Source organism: Pholcus phalangioides, unplaced genomic scaffold (assembly GCF_987345545.1).
Source record: "Pholcus phalangioides strain wild (caught in Gottingen) unplaced genomic scaffold, Ppha-v1.0 ptg000009l_1, whole genome shotgun sequence".
Taxonomy (NCBI): Eukaryota; Metazoa; Arthropoda; class Arachnida; order Araneae; family Pholcidae; genus Pholcus; species Pholcus phalangioides.
In genome coordinates, this window is record NW_028301602.1 from 12103263 (window position 1) to 12127313 (window position 24051).

Here is a 24051-nt window from a genome sequence, read left to right on the forward strand (position 1 = left end):
TACAGTAGACTCTCGCTAATCGGGCTCATATCAGACCGGATTGTGCCGCTCTGGCCACAACTATATTGCAATTTACTGCCATTAATGAGATGGGATGGAAATGAAGGCGCTGTCTATCGGTGGTAGCCCCAAGTTCGTTAGGGAAAATATCTTATCTATATCTTCCCTCGGTTTTGAACGTGGGGCCGCGACAATAACATTCACGGTGGTAGACGAGTATCTAACCATCACGCCACTCGGGCGTGCCGGATTACTGGAAGGAAAAAGCCCATTTAAACAACATAAACTTCTATACACGGACAAGTAGTGTATATATATATAACATGGTTTCCTCTTCCACACTCAAAAAGAAAAAAAAGTGCCTAAAAATGCCGGATTAATAGGATGGGCGAGATTAGCGCACGGCCAGATTAGCGAGAGTACACTGTACGCGAAATTTCAACAAAAGCCTGTATGATTACACAATTCAGTAATGCTACTTAAAAAGATAATCACGGTTATTTTTAGGTAGTTCTCAAAATTTATTTCACTTGCATTAATTGCATTAAAAAAATATATACATTTCTTCTCTATAATTGAACAGTAATCTTAATCAATAACTTATCAATTATTCATGAATCAGAGTTTGGAATTAATTAATTCAGAGCATATCCGAGAAATATACATGCCCGATTGCTGTACAAAGAATTAAAAATTTCACTTGCAAAATGGACGACCAAAAATATATTTAATTAATATTGGAAAGTGTATATTTCGGCTTTATTTAATGATATAAGTTCTAACCCAAATAAGTAACTACATATGCATGGTGTCTTTATGGGTATTACAGTATGTAGCCCTATATATATTTTGGTAGAATGGCGGAGTAACATTAAGGAAATTTGGAACAGAGGAGGCATTAAGGAGATTAAAAAGAGAAAAAGTTCAAGAAAATAAGGGCCTTCTACATAAGTACAGGTCAAGTAGGCCCTGTTTAGAGTAAAGGGGAAATGTAGAGATATTCGGCCTATTAGGAAATCGCACTTCCAGAACGAATGTAATTTCAACTAGTAGGTCAATGCCTGCTTTAGATTGCATAAAGAAGAGAGAAAAAGTGTTAATAGTTCGATGGAAAAACGGTGAAAAAAAAAGATTTAAGTACTTTTTATATTATTATTAGGCTATTGAACTTGGAAGTTCTTTACATTGAATTCAGCTACCTATTTTGCTGACTAGTTTTAACCCGAGGCCTGTAGGTGCAGCATTTAAAGTTCTGTTATACATTCTGATATAGAAAATAAGCAATGATAAATTTATTAATTGCCCTTCGAGGAAAGTTTCAATCTGTATATTAAATATTTTCTGCGAAAAAGGCAATTATTTTGTAAATTAAAAAATAAAATAACAAAATTTATCAATAAAAACCAAAAACAAAAATTTGATTTAAAGAAATAAAATATTGTTTTTGAACTTCAATTTTTATCATTATGTTTTTGGGAACCTGTGTGATTTTTTTCGGAAGTTTTTGTTACTTTTTTTTTGGAAAATTTCTGTAATTTACTTTATGGAATTTATTTCCCGTCTTTTTTAAAACAGATAATTTGTTTATGTTATTATATTTCCTCACGATCATACGCTTGTGAGAAAAATTGTTTCATTTTTTTCACCCTAATTTGTAACTTAGATCTTCAATTAATGTGTTAAAATTTATTTATTTATTTATGAATGGTAACTACTTTACTTTTCTTCTGACTCTAAAAATAGCAAAAAATTTAAACCTAATACAGTCTAATCCTGTTTTAACGAATACCGTTATAGCGAAAATCTCGTTTTAACGAACACTTTTCTTAATCCCCCCCCCCCCAAATAAGTTTTTATAGAAACAGAGCAAAATCCCGGAATCCCTTTGTAACGAAATTTCGTTATAACGAAGCAATTTCTCCGGTCTCTTGGAGTTCGTGATAACGGAATTCGACTGCATTTCATAGTAGAAATTTAAATATTTTCGAACTGTTTTAATTTGTATTTACAATTTGTAATATTATAAATTTTTATTTCTAACTTTATGTATTTATAATTTGTACTTGTAATTTTATTTTTTTGTAATTTTTATCCTATTTATTGATAATTTTATGTATAATTTTATTTAATTATGTTTTTAATTTCTAATTTTGTTTATAATTTTTGTTTCTAATTTTACTTATTTATATTTTTCTAATTTCACTTTTGTTGTAATGTAGCAAATAAAACTAACTATCCATGCATGTATCTCTTTCACCAAATATTGCATATGGAGATTGCTAATTGATAATTATATTTTTATAGCTGTTTATTTCAAGAATAATTAAGTGTTGAGACTCAGAGTCTGAATAATTCACGTTAAATTACGCATCGATTAAGCGGAGTAATCATTTAGTTTAATTAGTGCACACGGTTGATTGCCATGTTTTACCATTTGAGAAATAATTCATATATTACTTTTGCTATTTTTGTAGTTGATCATACATTTTGTGATGTGGCAGTCTTTAGTAATTTGTAAAATATAATTGCAGAGGTTTTGTGTCAGATGAAGCAAGTCAGAAAGTGGCTGTCCGAAGTTGATTCAAAACTAACCAGAGTGACGGTGAATCAGGACTGGACATCGGAAGAGAAACTCAACGCGTGGAACAGTCAAAAGGTTAGAAATTATATCTCTAACATGAACCTAAAAGAAATACAGGTTCGAAATTTTTTCTTCTTCAACACGTAGCCGTAAACGTAATACCTTAAAGAGAGTATTTCACGACATGATGCAAATCCGTCACGACGAATAATAGAAATACGTGTGGAACGGATAACATGGACAGGAAAAAAAAAATATCCCTGTTATTCCCGCTAAAGAACATTCATAAAGACGTCAAAGACTACAGCAAAAAACCATTGGAAGCTGCCGAATTTACAATTGCGCCAACCACGTTATCCGAACGTGATCAACATGACCGTCAACGCCCAGGAAATTAAAGCGAATTTATTGCATAGATAGTTGCTGTTGTTCCCTAGAATTATCATTCCGTTCGTTACATTGAACAAAGTCAGAATAACTTTTGCGTTTCTGTAATTATCCACGGCATACTAGAAAAAAAAAAGAAAGAAAGAGTGGAAACAAGTTTTCAAACAGATGGTGCATTGTATTCGCTTCATTGGTTGTTTGTTCTTATAGGAGTTAGTTCACCTGATCTCCAATCGTGGACACGATGTTGGAATATAAATATCTGAGTGTAGATCATTGCAAAGCTACAATTACGTAGGCGTGAAATAGGTTAATTTTTTTTTAACATGCTGAAACATAGATCGTAAACCGGAATAGCATTTATTGGTGCATAATTGGGTGAAAATAATTTAAAATGCGTGAATAATATTAAATTATTCGACATGAATGTCGCTCTCCACTTGTTAATACAAGATATACGGAAGACTGGATGTTGTGAAGATATTTATTATTTCAGATGTTTATTTTTTAAGGAAGGAAAAAACTCATCTCTGCCTCCACCGGGAGTCGAACCCGGGTCCCTCGATTGCCGGACGAGTGCTCTGACCACTAAGCTACAGAGGAGATAGAGATTTTCCTTCGCTAGAGCGTATATATGCCGAACAAAAAAAATAAGCTCATTGACGACGAGCCACCAGAGGGCTATATATATGACATGAATGTCGCTCTCCACTTGTTAATACAAGATATACGGAAGACTGGATGTTGTGAAGATATTTATTATTAACGGCATATATACGCTCTAGCGAAGGAAAATCTCTATCTCCTCTGTAGCTTAGTGGTCAGAGCACTCGTCCGGCAATCGAGGGACCCGGGTTCGACTCCCGGTGGAGGCAGAGATGAGTTTTTTCCTTCCTTAAAAAATAAACATCTGAAATAATAAATATCTTCACAACATCCAGTCTTCCGTATATCTTGTATTAAATTATTCATAAGGTTTCGGGATATTATTTTCGAAAAAATACATACAAGTGAAATATGCAACCCCACTCACTAAGGATTAATTTCAATATACTTTTATACATTATATCTGAGATAGAAAATGACGTGCTATGCAGAAATGCATGGAATACGGTGAAATTTGAAACACTAAACTAATTTCTTGAGCATTAGATCGAAATTTTCATTGTCACACCTTTTAATACGGCCAGAAAAGGGCCAAAAAACTATTAGAAATAACATTATAAATACTACTAGAAAAACTCCTAATCGCTTTGATTCCAAAACTACCCCCTCCCCCCTTAGCTTCATATCATCTGCGAATTTGCGAACAATCTCATCGATTTAGTTTCGTTATACATGGCTTCCTCTTCCTGAACCCATGCTGATTATTCAACAGAACATTATTCTCGTCTATCCACTTCACCAATTGCCTATTGATAAAAATTTCCAAAATTTTCTAGGGGGAGCGCATCAAACTCGCCGAAAGATAATTGGACACGGCTTCTCTACTACCCTTTTGTAAATATGAACACTGCCCATAAAAGAGATTATGGTTGCCTCTAGATGTATACCAATATGAGAACATCGCATTTCTTTTTTAAACGTGGCAATAATATTAGAATTCACGACCGCCGGAGCTAAGCTATTCCATTTATTAACAACCCTATTAGAGGAAAAACTCCCTGCAATACTACTACTACTAAACCAGACATGCACCTCGACCGTATTCCTCTGCGGAACCTCTAACGAATTGGTACATGTTGGAATGTGTGTGTGTATGTATAGTGAACCTTCCGTGTGTGTAAAGTTTTTTTATTATTATAAATGTGATCAGCACGTATTCCCAAGAGATCGTCACGACCTGTCCAGGGAATCTGTTAGTATTAGTAGACAATCATGCCCGACCCGGCATTCGAACCCAGACCTGCACAGTCAGAAGATACCCTAACCACTGGACAGCCGCCTGGCAGTCCAGTGGTTAGGGAGTTAGTGGTTTCTGTGTAATGCTTGTTATGTGTAGTGCTGCCATCTGCAATCAATTTTTTAAACTATGAGTTTTTCCTCAACTCATAGTGCGTGAAGTGTAATGAATGAATAATTACACCGTTGTAGGCTTGTTGCTCTCTGCGGCGAGACTTTTTAACGGAGAGATCGGCTTGCATTTGCGACTCGAAGTTGGGAACCAACTAAACAATACTGGTGTCTCCTTGTCGAAGCAGTTGATTTACAGTGTATTAACAACTTGTGGTCCATCCTATCCATCCTGTTGAATAGTTCAAACACTTCGATCGTAAACCCCCGACATCCGCGTTCCTGTAAAGTAAAGATCTTCCAAACATTGTGTTGAAATAACATAGCATATACAATCGAAAATACGTTTACTCCAAATTTGAAATGAACCAGTAGTTGAATAATATTTTTAATGTGGGTATTACTAATAAACCACAGTTTTTGAAGCTTTTATAGGAATTCGGTGTCTAATCGTGTCCCACAGATTTTCATTTTGAAAGATCTTTCAGGATTTTTCTGGATCTTTTCTATTTATGTTCGTGAATAAATTATAAATATCGATGATTGTGAGATAACCTATTCGAAGAATATTAAGAATAACGCCTTTAATTTTAAGTCACAGTGACATATTGAAAGCAACTTTGGAAACAAAAAAAAAAAGAGTTAAAAATCGTTGTTTACTATATCGGGAAAAGTAGTGAGAGATGAATTTGGAATTTTTGTTTTTGCATTCATATCGATGCTAATCGGTGCCTATTTTTGGAAATTTCACTTGACTCGAGTCAGTTTTATTTCTTTTGAACCAAATAGAGACAATGAATTATTAAAGACTCATTTTAAGGCACATGTATGTGTGATATTTATCATGTGTACATTAATCGGTGAAAGTACCTTCCTGTAATAATTCTTTTCTACTGACGTCAATATTGTCTGGCTATACGAATCTCACCAGTCATTAGTTTCAAAGAATCCATATCGGTTTCCAAATTTACGCTACATAAAGATCAAACGAGTAAATTTAGCATTGTTCTTAGGCAAGATTGAGGATCTTTGAACGAAGAACGATCAGTTTACTAATCAATCATCATGCCATCGTTTACAATATCTACGACTATGCCATTCTCTCTAGTTTGATACAGAATGGGGATATATATCATTCAAGGTGGGGGGGGGGGCGTTATATATGTGACCGGAGATGTTTGTAGTTTGTCATATCTTTGTATTTACTAAGAAAAATCGCTCTTGAATGATTGTTCAGTGGGGATTGAACACCTGATTTGATATTTCGTGTTCCACCAAGATGACATACTTCATAGATCAAGATTGATTCTTTCTCATGAGTGATGTGTAGCTTTGTTTCATCATGTTGAAACTGCAATTGTGTTTTGCTTCTAATTTATCAAATTCTCCAAGTGTTTTTCACGTCGTCACACCTAGACGGCGTTGTTAGATGGAACGCTAGTTCTATAATATTGAATGATAAGATAATCGATTGTATTCACCAGCATCAACAGCACAATAAGTGATGACTGGGAGTTCAATTTCGAATATGATACTGTATTCAACATGTTTTCGATCATCTATAAATCAATGTTTTTGGCTTTGAAATCTGTGAAACGTTGAATGAAAAAAATAATACCAGGAAATGTGATACTTCAACCTTAAATCAACTTTTTCCTCCTAGAAGGTATATGCTCCTAAGGTCACGATATCTCTTGTTTGTACATGATATAAAAATTAAAAAAAACAACATTGTGCTCTTACATTTGCAACACTTCAACTTGTTTATGCTCGAAATGATGACAAGAAAATCATTTTCCACCGTATTTTTTTTTATTAACATAAATAAATAGAAAATATTAAAAAAAAGAGATACCGAAAGCGAAATTTCGATTCTATTTTCCCTCAAATGGGATATAAATGTGGAAAATATCCTTCCCTTTCACAAAATTTCACGTTTTGATTATCTAAAGGTTTATACAGGCCGTTCCAAATTGATTGCGCAGCAGATATATATCTGCAACCGTTGACTTTAGAAACATACTTCCAATTAAAAAACGCTTTTAAATGATGCTTACTTACTAAAACTCTCAAAATTTGTTTGAGGGGTCAAATAGAGAAATTAACTTTTTATACAGCACCCGCGTGTGTGCCAAAAGTTTCAGTTACTGAAATGTAGATCCCGCTCTTAAAAGTAATTTCCAATAAATTCTATGTTTCTGAATGCAATATTTATCGATATTCAATACATAAAATCACTATTTTAGCAACTTATCACTGTGTTGGCAAGTGTTCATTGGTTCTAAAGTTGCTAATTTTAGGAACTGTACACAGATAGAATGAGCCCGATCATTTTATTTTTTCATTCACAATATAAATAGCAATTAAATTTTTGAAAATTTCTTGAGAATTACAGAATTTTTACAACTTCGAATTTAATTAACGTTTTGCAATTTTTGAACCACCCCCCAATCATTGGCGATAAATGCCTAAAACGTCAAAGTCAACTGTAACCGTTAATATTACGTTTAAAAATATGAAATTTTTTGTAAATGACAAATCCGTATTTCACTAATACGGAAAGAGAAAGTTAATTAAAACTAAAAAGTTAATTTTTTTTTCGTGTAAATGACCACTTGAAGAATTTAAGATATTTTGAGTAACCGTTACGTCATTTTAAAACTTTCTCTACTTGCAAGCATGTTCCTGAAGTCAACGGTTGCATAGGTATCCACTGTACAAACAATTTTGGACAGCTTGTGTACTCTTTAGTTTTTTTGGGCTGTTCTCATATTGGAAATTAAGCGGGGAAAGTGCATTTCTCGTAATGACTATTAAGTTGAAAAGGTTTTTTTATTTGGTATTGTACTAAAAACTTTGGGGAAGGAACAACTTCGTTTATGTTTTCTCTGTGAACTAAAGAGTGTTTAGAAAACATGCGTAAAGAATATTGTCATTGATTTTCAGAATAACTCAGTATCATAAGAGGAAAATTTCTGATCCATATTACAAACTTATTGGAGCGTAGGTGCCCGGGACAAAAACACTAATGTTCCTCATAATAATTTTTTAAACTATTATTTTGTGTTTTCTATGCCTTCTTCTGTTTGTTTCCTTGTTTGTGCCGTCTTTGCAGGTACTGGGAGAATAGGAATTAATATTCTGTGCATGCCAATTTAGTTCTTATGTGTACTGGTAGTATTCCGCTCACTCTGTCCACAGAGTCGCTATGGGATTGATTGGATTTCAAACATCTGAAAAGACTCTGAAACGATGACGAGATCACTTAAGTGATCTATGAATGTATCGCCATCTGCTTAAGTGAACTCTGTGCCGCGGATAACTTGAATCATATAAATAATATATCATATAATTTGCGAACTGGCGAAAAAAAAATATATAAGAGGAAGAATTTCCTAACCCCTTCCTAACTTATTACGTGAGAGGCATCGTTCAGCTGGAGTCCCTGCAGCCATCTTGAAATAAAAACAAAATAATTACTATACCTCAAGTAAAATTGATTGTTGGTTTAAAACCGGTAAATTGTACATGGATATACCATGCATTTTTTTTTTAATTTTCAGGCTACATGTTGGTATGAATTTTATGCGCATAATATATATACCCTTTACTACGTGAACGAAAAAAATAGCTTTGTGGCAAACATAAAAATATAGTAACATTATATGATGCATAAGATACATTTTGGTATGCAGCATGTAAATAAACAATTTTATTATATTATACCACGTATCGTTCATTTTCACGCTGCACAATAAAATACTGTATAAAAAAACCAACAGTCAATTTTACTTGGAGAACTCATAACGAATAGTTTTGATATTCTTTAATAGGTGGCAGTAGGGGACCCAGGACAAAGTTTTTTCTCTATTTCAATCAATATTTATGAGCATTTCTCTCCGAAGCATTATTGCTTTGGAATATATTGTTTAAAAGTTATTTTTCTAGTGAGAGATTTGTTTTGAAAGTCTTTTTTTAATAACGTGTGGCAAGCTTATTGTTTTGAAGTTATTTTTCAGTTGAAACATTGTTTAAAAGTCATTCAATCGGGGAGCTTTCACTTGAGAGTTATCGCTTCGTACAGGATCGTTTAGACAATTATTTGTACCGTTAGCACAGTGTCATGGAATAAAAAGAGTTATGTAGAATTTTGTCGGACGAGGACGACACCTTCAAATATGAAAGAGAGCAGAGATCAAAAACAAACAAACAAAAAAAAAATGAGACAACAGTAGTGGCTGAATATTGGAATGAGGTAAAAACCTTCCTCGAGGCACCTTCAAAGGATAATAATCACAATCATTACTTAATACCAATCAGATCATTCAGTATAACATTCATTACAAGTTCCCTATATCCAAGCCCCGTTATTTAACTTTATTTTTTTTAATGTGCATCAATATTATCTTACACGTTAATCTAAGGCCTGCAAGCTCACATGTTGGATCGGTAAAATTACAGAGTATGAGTTTGTTTTGTTATCACGAGGTGTATCATCAAAACTGTGTTTCTTATTTCATCAGTTCTTTCTTGACTATTCTTATTCTTTCTGACTCTCTTCGATGTAGTCGTAGTTCACGATCGATTCCGTGCATTAAAAAAAAAGTAGTTGCTGACGCTGCTGTCTCGTGTGTGTGTGTTGTGAACCCATTTTTTTTTTGCAAGCTTCATGCCATTTCCCCTTGCCATTGCCATTTAGAAGTTACTTGGACATTATCTTTGAATCACTAGAAATGACTCTCACTCTGTTGTCTTTTCCGCTCTCAAGTGTCCTTCGGAGAAGAAAATAGCTATTTTCTTTCCAGAGCAAAGAAAATTTGTTTCTATTTTTTTTTTATGTGTTATTCTTCTTTATTCTGTGTGTATTGTGGGCGTTATTTTAAATGCACGATAGGCCATTTCGATGCTTAATTTACCCCCCTTCTCTTGATGCATGGGTGAATAGTGAGAGTCAGTAATACTGTAGAAGTCCATAGAAAAAAAAGATGTGTGTTTACCAGTCAAGGATGAACTCTTCATATGCAAGGTCTTCATTGTTTCCAGTTGTGGAGGCAATCCCGAAACAGTGTCATGCCATCACAATCCCCCGTGTCAGTATTTTTACATGTGTTTGCCTCAACAGTATATAATCAAGGAGATTTATTTTATACTTATACATTGCATTTGATTTTTATATTTTCGATATTTTCATTCATTTTTCGGCTTTCCTTTTCGTTGCGAAAAAGTGATAATGCACTGAGTACTTTTTTAGAATGAAAGTGAATCATAAGTCCTACACTTTTTTCACTGTTTCAACATCTATAACATCATGTCGAAATAATCTACTAAAATATAAAATACGAAAGTGAAGGTGACAAAAGGCAAAAAGTATTTCCTGAGGAAACAAACTTATATATCTGAAAAAAATCAAGAAAAAATGCCGTAACCCCGATCAATATATAATCTTTTAACTTCTTTACGATCACGGGCGTAATGTTACTTCCAAGCACCAGTGGAATAAATTCAAACAAGTTCTTTGTGTGTTTTCTTTTCTCTCTCTTCACAATCGCGAAGCTTTATAGTAATAATCCTATCTACGGTAGTTGCTTTTTCTTTCCACCCAATTTCCCTTCTATACTCCTGTTAATGATTTTTTCCTCACACCTATAAGATATCTGTCTACTGTATGCATGTAAGAGCGAAAGAGAACACATAGGGTGAGAATGAAAAGAGGAATAAAAATAACTCTTTTATCTCCCTTATCTATTATACTTTTACTTTCATACATATATTTTTTTTATTGCCCCTTTTTTTCCCAACGTCTGGTTAGGTTAGGGCAAGATTACCAGATTTATCGGCAATTCGACTCGTTAAATAGAGATAATCCAAATTTCTTGCTGAAAGCTTGTACGTGAAGTGGTTAACTGAAATGAATTCATCATTGAAACCAAACCCAAACATCAAAATATCACTAAAAAGCGATTATATGTGATGATTTAGTTAGAACTTCATTTTATTTACTTATCCGCGAAAAAAAAGTATGCACCGAACGTATACGGGGTGTTTCACCGAAAGTGTCGTAAGGAATATAAATTCTATTCCTTTCATTTCAAAATTCGAATGAAGTATGAAAAATGATAAGCAAAACGATCAGAAACGTTCAGTGATTATTTAATTCCTTAGAAATGATAAGCATTGGGTTAATTTCGAATATTACAATTTTTATATCCTGATCAAATTTTTCCAATTGGTAAAAATTTGTTGCTTTCCACATTCTACCGAAAAAAATTTACCCCATCAAAATTGAAAGAAAACTCACTGATACATCAGTGATTTAGTTTTTTTAGCTTCGTTAATTTTCCCGCCCATTTCAAAGTTCCGAAACACTTTAAGAATGATTTCAGCATATGGAACTGGCAAAAGCCAATGATTTCTCACCGATATCTCAGTGTGTTTACATTTAATTGGTACGAAATTGGGTGAATTTTTTTCGATATAATAAGGGAAAGTATAAGCTTTATTGAAAAATTTTACAATTGTTTGATAGATTGGCAGATAATTTTAATATTTATATTTGCCCAGATAACTTTTGGGAGGTTTAATCACCACAGTTTTCCTCTTTTTGCTGATAAAAACAGTGTACAAGGTATATCAAACCATTGGTTTCCATGTTGTAGGGATTTTCAGGTATCGGGATTCTTATATATAATAGTACATGCATACACTAATCTTAAATCCAAGGAGGGAAATTAAATAAAATAATTAAAAATTATATTCCCATAATAAACATATATTCGAAAGATTAGTGACAGTATCTTACCCCAGAACTTGATAAACAATTTTTAACCTGGCTAATTAGAAGGGCATTGTAATCATCAATTCCTCTCTTCAAAGTCATGTTAATATGTAATTTAACCGAAAAAATTCTCTACATCATTTATTCAAGAATTCGTTATTTAGTTAACTGAAATAATTATGTGATTATAGCTATCAAAGTTTTTTGAATGGCATTACATGTTAAATAAATGATTCCATTTTAATGGTTATTTACACGGTTATTATCAATTATTTCATAATTTAGTCTCACGCTCTTTAATGAAATATGAAAGTTGCAAATCTGAAAAAAATCCCTCAAATTGCTTACTCAAAATTACGAGATACTATGATAAAAAAAATTTCATAAAAAGTCAGCTCTTTTACGGTAAATTCGTCCCTTTACGACATGAAATAGCTAAAAACTTCTATAGCCAAGTTATTTATTGTTAAAATCATAAAATTTTGTGGTGGATGCAAGCACAATTTTACGCGCGCGCGCGCGCGCGCGAAGAGGAGAAACACAATTCATTCTTATATACACAGTTTCTATAACCGAATGGAGTGCACATCAGAGAAGTTAATAGACACTTTTGTTACCTTCATGGGTGTATAATGCACCCTTTTGTTTCACATAAACATATACGATTCCATAAAGGATGAACATTTGTAAAATCCAATAAACGGAGCTAGAAACAACGCTCACAGATATATTTTTATGTTGAACAACACCAAAGATCTTCAAACAACTGAAAGAAAGGCATGTTCTTGATAAATAAAAACACAAAAACACATTGAAAGTAGGTTTCGAGGTTCAATTGAATACAAGAAACGTAGCTTTTGTTTTTAATATATATATTTTTTGTTTTTGTTTTGAAGCCTTAATCTTGTTATTCCAAATACAGTGACACTGCATCAATTACTTTTCCCTCTCTTAGTCTCTTCCTTATTTGCTCACATATACAGAAAAAACATAAGTATCCACAATGTCGAAAGGGAGTGGCATTAGTTAATAGAAGAGCTCGTGTCATTGTAACAGCTTTTCATTTGAAACGATGTTCCGATAGAAAACTGTTTCGTCGGAACCGTTCCGAGCCATTTCACATGGAAAGCATATGTTGGAACAAAACAATAAAAACGAGAGAAATTGTAGCAGAAAAGATAAAAATAAAAAAGGATTATAAGAGAGAGGAGTTCATGACACAACATTCTAGTTACCATGGAAGCGAACACACAACCTTTCCGAGGGTGGAACGGATTAAGGTTTCCCACGAACAAAAAATTAGTAAACCCTACGGAAAAAGGGGGTGTCTAAGGCCGTAAATTAAGCCCAACCTGTACCACGATAATCAAAGGTTTTAGGACAATTAAGAGCGGGATAATTTCCCGAGTGTTTTCATCATGTCCGCAATCGATATCCAAGACATAAATGTGATATTATAGTGAAAGTAAAGAGAGATAATATACGAGCGAGAGAAACCCAATGACCATGATTTGTTATTATATTATGTGCAGCCAAACTCGGTTATAACGACATCGAAGATTTCATGTGTTTTTATTATTATAACCGAGGTGTCGTTCAGCCGAGGTTGACGTTTTCAAGACATTTTTCATTAAAAAAAAATACAATCAAATGCTGTGTATAAAGCTGTTATTTCACTATTCTTTATTCGGGTGACCATATTGGATTAAGAAAACTGGGAATCGGGTATGTTGTCGAGCATATAAAATAGTTTGTGTGTGTGTGTAATTGGCATCTATTATTTTCAGTTACATGCCCGAAAGGGCACGCAAATTTTCAAAGATTTGTCCAATCCTGTTCTTTAACATTATTATCAGTGAGAATCAGCTCGGACAGGCAGTTATTGACGTATCCGAGGATGATGTCACACTCCCCGCTATCCATACGAAGGTTTTACAGAAATATTCGTTGCCTCTGTAGTCTAAGGTGTTCACCCGGAAGGTGATGGACGTGGGTTCGATTCCCCGTAGGGGCAGTTAAATTTCTCTCTTTCCTAAATATATCTTCGCATCAGCCAGCTGTTAAAAACCTTCGTATAGTTATTGACGTTATAGCCAAGTCTGACTGTATGATGATTCATGAAGTTGATTCCATTGAATGAGGATACACATGAGGTTAGATTCCATTCGAGTGATGTCATAATTGAAAAATCAATCAATACCAATGACCTAACATGTTATAGAAGCATGTAACGAGGGAAAAAAAATATTCTAATGAAGTCTTTTTCCCAAAGAATTCACCTTGACATTAGTGAAATCCTTAGACTTCAATAATATTCGTATCACGAGCTTTCTTACATTTTTTATTCTTCAACACTGATTCGTGACTATGTAATGGCCATCAAGAAAAATATCCAATGACCGTAAGTAGCGGATGCTCTCGACCTCTTCGGTTCATTTTTGATTACGCCAGAATTATAATAATGTTTTTTTTTTTAGCTTGTAAGATCCCCGATACTAAGCCGATGATTCTCGATACGTGCTGTAATAATTTATGAAATAAATAAGCAAAAGAGAAATGCATTTCTAGCCCACACGAATTCGTCTGGATATGAAAAAGATTGAATACTGAGTGATCGCCAAGAGCAATGTTTCGAATACGAAGGGGGAAAAAAAACTTACGTCATCTTGGAACTTTTTTGGAATATAAAATGAGGTTTTTTCCCCCCCTCTATCATCCGACAATGAACGTATTGAGTTTCATAGTATAGTTAATTATACATTTTCTAAAATATCTTAACTCTTGTTGAGGTTAGGTCAGTTCCGTTTATGTTAATCGGAGTAGTGAAGTTCAATTATAAATTCAAGATATAATAGATTCCGAGGCTATTGGAGATAGAAATGATACGAGAAATATGCATTGCTTTGCGAGAAACTTGCAAGTTTACACGCGATTCGATCTTAGTCTTGTCTACCGGGCGGTGGAAAATCTACTTTGGAAACATAGATCGCGTGAGAAAGATCTTTTCGCGATTAAAAACACTATCTATGGAAAACTTATTTGCTCAGGCGTTTTTTAACCTCATAGTTCTAATCATTCTTTATCCGTTTTGAAAAATTTCAATATGAAGGGCCGTCTTAAGGGCATCATGGACCCCCGGGCCAAGTGGTTTTTCTGAGGCCCTGTCTAGAAAATTTTCGAAAATTTTAACCGGTTCCCGTTTTTGTGATTCTCCTTTTCTCTTGAGGAGTCCCCGGGCAGTGCCGTGGGCCCATGCGTTAAGACGGCACTGGTAATATGCAGTCAAATTCGTTCATAACGACATCAAAGATTCTACGAAATTCTCTCGTTTTAACCAAGGTGTCACTACAACCGAGTTTGAAGTTTTCAAGACCTTTTAAGGGGTTCCTATCTGTAAACTCAATAATAATAAAAAAGCCTCCACAACAATCAGGGCCGTAGCTAGCCATTCCTGTGCCCTGTGAAAGAATTTTAATTTAGGCTCCTTCTGGCCCCATTTAGGCCCATTCTGTGCCGCACTTCCAAGTGGGCCCTGTGAGGGTGCTCCTGTTGCACCTGCCTAGTTACAGCCCTGACAAAAATTCTAGTAGAAATATTATTAAAAATATATCTGTCCATTTTGGTACTGCCGGAATTGATACGCTGCACATGTCATTGTAAATACAGTCGAATCCTGTTATAGCGGGAATCTCGTTTTAACGAATACTTTTCTAATCCCCAGATAAGTTTACACATGGGAAAAATGCAAAAATCCTGGAATTCCTCTATAACGAAGTAATTTATACATTCTCTTGGAGTTCGTTATAACGGGATACGTTACTCTATGACTACACGTATATCCTATTTATCTCAAGCAAAATGTTATTCATATTTATTTACCTATCTTCATTATTATATTCATATGGCATTAATCTTATTATAACTAAAATGCTGCATCTTCTCAGCATCTTACTCATTGTATGTTGTTACTTTTTTATCATTTATTCATACATCATATTATCGCATATAATTAGTTAGCATCAATTATCAACAATATGTGATATCTATTAGTCCATGCGAAGGTGGCTGGTAACCCCCGGGGTAAAGATGCATTTCCAGCCGCATTTCTAATTTTTCGCCATCTTAGAGATGGCGTGAGATGACTCTCAAATTGTCATCTTCCCTATTTTCTTTCACCAACTATGGATTCAGTGCACTATTGCATTCAATTGGCCAAGCGATGATGGAGGAGGTATGAGTGGTTAGTCTCATCTACGGCAGCCCGATATACGAGTGAAGCTTCCAGGCTCAAGGAAATTATTATGTAACTATTGATTTATTTCAACTTTTTACATAATTATTTTCGATTGCATGTACAGTGTATCTCATAAATTCTTAAACAGTTAAAAAATTCGTAAAAATTGAATGAATTGTTGTATTTGCATGCCAATTTTTGTGAAGTTATTGTTACGGAGCGGGTTCTTTTTTGGTACAAAAAAGTCAACTTATGTCGGTAGAGGGCACTGCACAAAAGTGAATCACTGAGAAATATGCAAATCAGACTCCTGTAAAACGCAGGGTGTACGATTACCAGCTCTCTTTTCTGATTTTCCGGTTACTACTTTACCGAACTCCGGTCATATATCGTCAATTTCCAACTAGAGGAGTTGGGTGGAAAATGAAGGTTCGGTAGGTAAAGAACTTGCTTCTAACGTTCTATGTCTGGAGTCGAACCCATGGACCTTGATGGTAACCTTCATAGTGAAAGACGAGCATCTTACCACGACGCCAATCGGGCGTTAAACTATTTAGCTGAAATATTTTCCGGTAAAATATTTCAGCAACATTTATATTTCGTACAACTGGCGCTTAGATAAGGTTTTTATTAAGATGTTGACACATTAATGGAAAAATTACTATTGGTGAAGTCGTTTACCTCACTCATGAATTCCCGGCTGAAGCTCTGCGAACGTTTCAGACTTAGAAAAGAGTCTGAAACTTTCAGAAAGTCTTCAATCTCTCGGAAGAGTTTTCTATGAACGAAAAGTTACGTGAAGTAAAGTAAATTAAAAATACGTGAGCCAAATTTGAAAGAAAAATCTACTGTTAAATAATATTTTCAATTTATATTTGTATCAGAGCATAGTTGCTGAGGCTTTTGGATCATGTTAAAAAGTATGAGACCCATGAAAATATGTGAAATCAATAAATCAAATCAATCAATCGAATACTACGCATGGCATGAAGTTAATCATAATGAGGGTAGTATATATTAGAGAGAAAAATACGGGAAATTGGGATGAAAAATTCGAGATCTTGTGGATTTTCACAAGATCACAGTATCACATTTTGTCAACATGTGATACTGTGGCTTTTTAACTTATTACAATATTATCCTCCATTGTTTCTTCATAAACTGAAAGATCAGTTTTCACAAGGAATCGCGTGTGTGGCGCGATCGATAGTTACCACCCTGCATAAAAATGGTCGTCATATGCAATGTTCATTAACATTATTCTTTATGTGAATCCGTCGGGACCACCAATTTGCGGCGCTACAGCCGAGGTTTCGTTACAACCGTAGTCGTTATAACCGAGTTTGACTCTAATCATAGGCGAAAATTTATGATCAAGTTTTTCCTATGTAACTGTCAAAGCCCGAAGTAAAGCCGATTCGCGAATTGGCCGATAGTTTTGGCCAAAGTACGTTGCTGACGTAAGCGGTCTGATTTTTCTTCCATTTTTTTTCATCGACAGAGTGTGGCTATATATAGTAGCTGTATTTGATTAGCTCCATGTAACGAGAGATAAAAAAAGAAATTTGAGAGTAATAAATTATTTATATAATAACATAGGCTTCGAAATCGCTTTTCAACTCGAAATAGTTTTTCTGTCAAATTTTGAGAAAAAAATGATTGTCGCATCGTGATTGCGGTTTGATGGGCTGCAATGTCTAACGTGGACATAATTATCACTGAAAAAATACGCCAAACGCCAACTTGGTGATGACCCCAGATCACGTCTTTGGTTATCGGACTTTGGCCAAAGCCAGAAATTCGGACATTTGCAACGTCAGTTTACAACGAAATGGGCCGATTCGCGAACTGGCCAATTTCTGGTTTTGGCATTATATGGAACTGCTTGAATGCTTCTTCCGGAATACGACATGGATCTTTGGTGCTGATTCCCAAGTAATAGGGGGAAAAATGAGAGGGAAAACTCACGCAATAAAAACAAAAGCAGTTACGTGAAAAGAAGCGAGTGGCCATTGCGATTCGAAAGTTCAACATCTATGGCCATGGCTTACAGACCTTGAGGAAGAAAAGAGTAGATTGTGGTCATTCATGTCTCCTTTTACTCATGAAAGAGAGAGAGAGAGAGAGAAGCCATGGATTTTTATTTTTACTATTTCGAGAGCGAGAGAGAGACGATCGACCGAATCATGAGAGCGTTGCGTGCAGTTTTTAATCATTGTGGATTTTTGGTTGACTTGATGGTAAGGTAAAAAAAAAGAATGTCGATGGTAGTGAAAGGTGTGTTGCCAGTTTGTTGCCAACAAATGAGCTCTAATGAATTGTTCTTTATAGATGACGTGTGGAGACTTGTGGTCTCCGTTCGAACGTTCACTGTGAAAGCCAATGCATCGATTCATCAGTAGTTCTCGGAAAATATTTAATGAGTTTCCTCATGAGAAGATGGAAAAGTGTATCTTGGGCCCCCGTTCCTTCCTTAAGTAAACATGGGCTTTTTGGGCCCCACTTGGCGTTTTTGGGGGATTTCTTCATATGGATAGGAGTACTGTGTTACGTATGAATACTACATCAATGTCTCAGATCTAGACCACGGGGTTCTTAACATTTTTCAGCAGTGACCCAATACTAACAACGAGATTGGGTTAGCGATCCATGTAACTGCTTGTTTTAGAAAATTTTTAAACCACTGAGTCAATGAATTCATTTATAACAAAATTGTATGTGGATTTGTACGACTCATCTATAGGAAGCCTCTGTGAATCAAATTTTGGTGATTATTCATTGCTCAAGAATCCCTGGCTGTAAATATAGTTGCACGACCCTAATTGTAAGAACCTGCGATTAAAGTTTGGGATGTGTTCCATCAAGAAGATTTGTACAAGTCGTTTAGGAACCCCCGAGCGAATCATGTTTGGGTCATGACCCATGACTCAAAGGCCCTTGGCTGTTATTGGATTTGCAAAACCCATCTTAGAAGCCCTTCTGACCCAAGTTTTGGTCTCGATCCATAGAATAAGAATCCCTGGTCTAGGCTGTTTGCGAATTGGTTGGTCAGCCATTTTACGAAGAAGTTGATGTCTAACACGTTTAGCCAATGTCCGGAGTGGCTGGCAGCTTCACTGAGTCACCAAATTTCTAGCTTTGGCTATAACACAACTCCAGCTCGAGGCGAAATTGGGATTCGGTGTTTTGGTTTGGCTGGAATAAAAACATATACTTTGGAAATTTATTCCAAAAATGCTATAGAATTAGCTTATTTAAGCACTCAACAACGCGAGAAGGTAAAACTGTTGAATAATTATTGATCACGGGAAATCTTACGTGTGCCCCGTTTGACTTTGTTAGGAAAGGGCGCTAGTGTCTCTCAAACACAGATGTCTCTCTTTCACATTTCTGAATCTACTTCAAATCCACTGGTAGAGAAAAAAAAACGTGTCTAAAAAAAAATACAACAGAATCTCGACTATCCGGCATAGTTAACCACTTTATGATCAAAGGACGTAATATTGCGTCCAAATACCAGTGGAATGAATTCAAACAAGTTCATTCTGTTTTCTTTCCTCTCTCCTGATCATTCCAAAGCTTTGTGTTTCAACCTTACAATTTTTTTTTCTTTTTGGTTTTTTGCATGCCCTGGTAGTGATTTTTTTCCTCACATATGATGTATCTTTCTTATAAGAGTAAAGGAACAAGTGAGGGAGAAAAGAAATCTAGCTTTGTACCTACATTCTTATCACTTTAACTATTATACTGTCTAACTCTCATTTTTTTTCTTCCTTTTTTTCTAACGTGTGGTTAGGTTAGGACAAGGTTACTATATTTATTGCCGATTCGTCAAATAGAGAGCATCCGAATTTCTTGCCAATTCGCTTGTAAGCCAAGGGGTTAAATAATAACACATTTTTACAATATTGCCTTTTCACATTTCTGTAATCATTCATCAATGAAGAATAAAATAAGTTTGAATCATTTGTGTAAGAATTAAGCCTACATTAACCTTTTGCTTATTTGGAAAGTGTACGTATTCGTACTGCAAAGTGCATATGATTTCATATTTTCTGCAGGTAGACATTTTCCGATCCATGTTGCTCAACGAATAAGGTGCTAAGCGTGGTGATCCATCCCTAATTGTATATATTCCCCCCCCCCCCCACACACAATATTTCTATTTTGTATTTTTTTATCAAATCCACCAGAGCGAATGAACTCAACCCAATAAAACTGATGCTGGCTTCTAGTCCGCAAGTTATCAAACCCATTTGCTCACCAACAAGGTGTTAGGGGAGACGACTCGCTCCGATGGATATTTTATATTTCACAATAAGATTCTCATTTCGTTTTTTTCTTTTTTTTTTGTATCCTGTGTATATAATATGACAAGTGTAAGATAACAGATGAGATGGCATGCCCCACCCCCCTAATTGCTGCTAAAATATACTTCCATCCTAATATGCCTACATTCTCTGTCTTAACGAAACCCCGAAATTTTTCTCCAACTCCCAACCCCATCTCGTCTGTAACACAAAACATTGTTAATCGCAACAGTACCAAATTGTCCGGGGGTAATATGTTGTAAACATTTTTGTGTGTTCTTTTTTTTGACACAAAATAAAGTGTTCCAGACTCTGGAAGAGATGTCGGCAACGGGATAAGTCCAGTGGCAAAGTTCTGGCGTTCAGTCATTCATTCATTCATGCAGGTAGACGAGACATTATAAAATTTATCTTAAAATGTGCACGACATTTTTAGTCTTGGACTGTATTTTTCTATGATCAATATTTTAAACGTACAGTGTACAGTACATAAAAATCATTCACAAAGTACTAGCTTGTACTAAGAGGTCATAAAAAATGAATAAGAGTGGGTTTTGGTAATAAAAAGTGCGATTTTTTAAAAATAGTTTGTGTGGGGTAGGAAGTGAACATTTATAGAACTCAAGCCTATCCGGATTTTTTTGTTACCCGGTCTGAACAACCGCATTAGGCCGGTTAGTTGAGTCAACTATATGCCTCGAAAGATCAATTATTCAATGAACCTCAACCAGATGCACCCGGGTTCCCATCACTAATGCGATTTCGAAACGTTGCGATTTATTCACTGCATTTTGAAATGCTAGGGTACTCATTATAAAAACATCAAATAAGGAGAACTATAAATTTAAACGTGATTTTTAATCTTATTGAAAGATGCACAGTGACTGAAGGTGACTCTTATCAGCCCCTCCAAGAGATAGATCTATCTCTAGGAGGTGCTGTACTCTTTTGCAGTAAAATAACAAGTGATATTCACAGCGAAAGGCGGTGAGTCATTCAATTGAATAAAATTATTAAATTAGTTATATCAGTTATTGAACAATTCTACGTATATTCGAGAGAAATATGAGAATCATCCATTTGGAACTACTCTAATGATTTCAATAAATAAATTCGTATTATACTGAATAATCATAATTCTTTTACGAGAAAAGACAGAAAAACCACACATTCAAGGGGAGCACCTCCGAAAAAATGAAAAAAAAAATCAATCATTTTTTGACTGCTTATTATCATTATTATTATTCACTCAATTCCCCATAAAACACCGTGAAACACGTTTTTTTGTGATAACTAGAAATAATTTTAAATCTTTGATAGAAATTTGGAGGTCAACATGTTATAAAAATTTAGTTTTTTTTAAACAAATGTTTCTTTTTTTCCAAACCACAAAAGATGATGTTTTTCACTGTTATGTTGGTAACACATAGAAACGATGGAATTTTAAAAATCAGTGTAAAAAAATTATGCAATCAGTTTTTTTGTTTAAAAAAGTAAAAAGTATTACTTTTCAAAATGTTAATGAAAATTATGTGTATATATAATTTAAAAAAAGCTCACGTTTGTGTGTTACAAGCATTGCAGTGATGACGATATCTTTTTTAGTTTAGGAGGAAAAAGGAACACATTAATTTTAAGGAAAAATGAACTTGGAGGTGCTCCGTTCAAGTATCGGTCATCGAATGAGTGACAAACAGTAAATTATTTTATACGTGTGTATGTATATGAAAATATAATAATTATATAATGCAATAATGATTTATGAGAAATTGCTACAACGGCCAATCAACATTATTATTGTTAAATTAATTTTTAGCATTACGCTAATAAAAAATTACTGGAATTATTCCTCAAACAATTAACACTTTCATTTGGAATTCACGTCATTTCTTTTCTGAAGAGCTCTGAATAATCGATCCGAAACGAGTATAAAGTATCAGAAAAGTTATTAAAGGTACTCATTTGAATTCCTTAAATGCATCATCCAAAAATGCTGAAAATATTTTAATTTTCAAACTACGTAAAAGAGCATTTCCGAGTTGATGATCGCGAAGTAATTCGATTTATCATCCCAAAGCCACGCATTTTTTTGAAGCCATATATAGGATTGATTCTGCAATTCAATATAAAATCATTTGGATATCACTTTCCATAGTGATTTCTGAAACAAAACTCACGCATTTCTGATAAGTAATAAGTATACTTCATTTAAAAGTCATTCCGGATATTTGAATTAATTATCTTGGATATGCATTAAAATGAAATACGTAGTTGAAAACAAAGTGACCTAAAAAACCTTTTTCCCCAATCAGTAATAGGTAGAATTCCAGTGAACCAGTGAATAACAATTTTTACATTTGTAAATTCAATCGAATCAATCAGTTCATTTGAATAATTCTTTTGAAGTCATTCCGGTTATACATTCAAAAGTCACCCACGGAATTGATTAAGATCGTTAAGAAGTAAGTCACCCATGTGATTCATTCGAAACCAGTTGATGCTTTTTATTGAAAAGTCGCATGTGTGTGTATAATTGATTAATACCTTTCAAATTAGTTCATCGTTTATTCATTAAATTATTTCGGAAGTAATTCAAATTTTCAGATTAAAAATAATAAAATAATTGACATTTCCAAACTTCCTAGTTGAAACAGTCCTCATTAAATCTAAATCACAATTCAAGTAACACATTGAAACGTCACTATATATTTAAGAAAAAGAAAAACTTTGCTCACGGTATTTCCTATTAATTATCTTTTGTCAAAACAACATTTCATTTCCATAAAATTCATAAAACTTTCGAACATTTTTTTTATAACACCTCTCGAAGATGGCCAGTCGTCCATATACTGTATCCAATTCTCTCATTGAAATAAAAGACATGGATGCATTGCATCGTTTTCATTACCGACCTTATTTCTTGGACCCCATATCCCTGACATTATTACCATTATTATTATTGTACCGGTAATTACATTGTAAGCGCATATACGTGCCCTATATTAAAATAAAAAGAAGAAAGATCCAGAAGAAACATAATTCTTGCAATATTACAGTGAATATTTTTGTTTCTCAGATTGAAATCTTGATAGCGATATTAATTCATATATATTAGACTTTGATGAATAACACCCATTCTATATATATATATATACGTCCTAGTTCTGATTAAAATAATGCCTATAATTTTCATTTCAATCGATAATAATTATACTTAGTATATTTTGAGCCTTTCCGGACAATGCTAAATGAAAAAAAAATAATGTTAATAGAATGCGCAACTGATTAAATACTGCACCATATTTTTTTAATTATCATTGATATATTTATCTTTTATATAATCAGTATTATTATATTTTTATAATATAAGTTAGCTACTGTTTTCGCAGCCATTTATAACTGAACATATTTAGAGGAACAAAAACCAATATTTGCAGATATTTGTTTCCATAAAACCTTAATAATATAAAAATGTATACTTAATTTTTTTTATACAATTTTTTTTTAATACAAAACCTATTAGTGATATTTTAAAAGATATGTTCAATGTTGCTAAAGGTCTTAAAAAAATAATAAGTTGGGCGAAATATTAAAGAGCAATGCGCAAATTTATATACAAAGTTTGTTATTATCACTTTGCCTATGTATGAGTTTCACGTATCCAGGAACCTTTCTCATAATTCAGGGACTTAAACTCAAGTTTCGCTTATTTATGTTCGCTGGTTGATTAAACACCTTCGACCTCATTCAT

The 24051-nt window shown here is 34.1% G+C and overlaps 1 protein-coding gene across 1 annotated transcript in view; it reads left to right on the forward strand.

Moving 5' to 3' along the window:
• The window catches only part of LOC149081769 (uncharacterized), a 380853-nt gene that overhangs the window by 164771 nt on the left and 192031 nt on the right, over window positions 1-24051 (forward strand). Inside the window, exon 7 of the mRNA XM_089237205.1 lies at window positions 2532-2656. Coding sequence (XP_089093331.1) covers window positions 2532-2656 — 125 coding nt within the window. The remainder of the gene's footprint in view (window positions 1-2531; window positions 2657-24051) is intronic.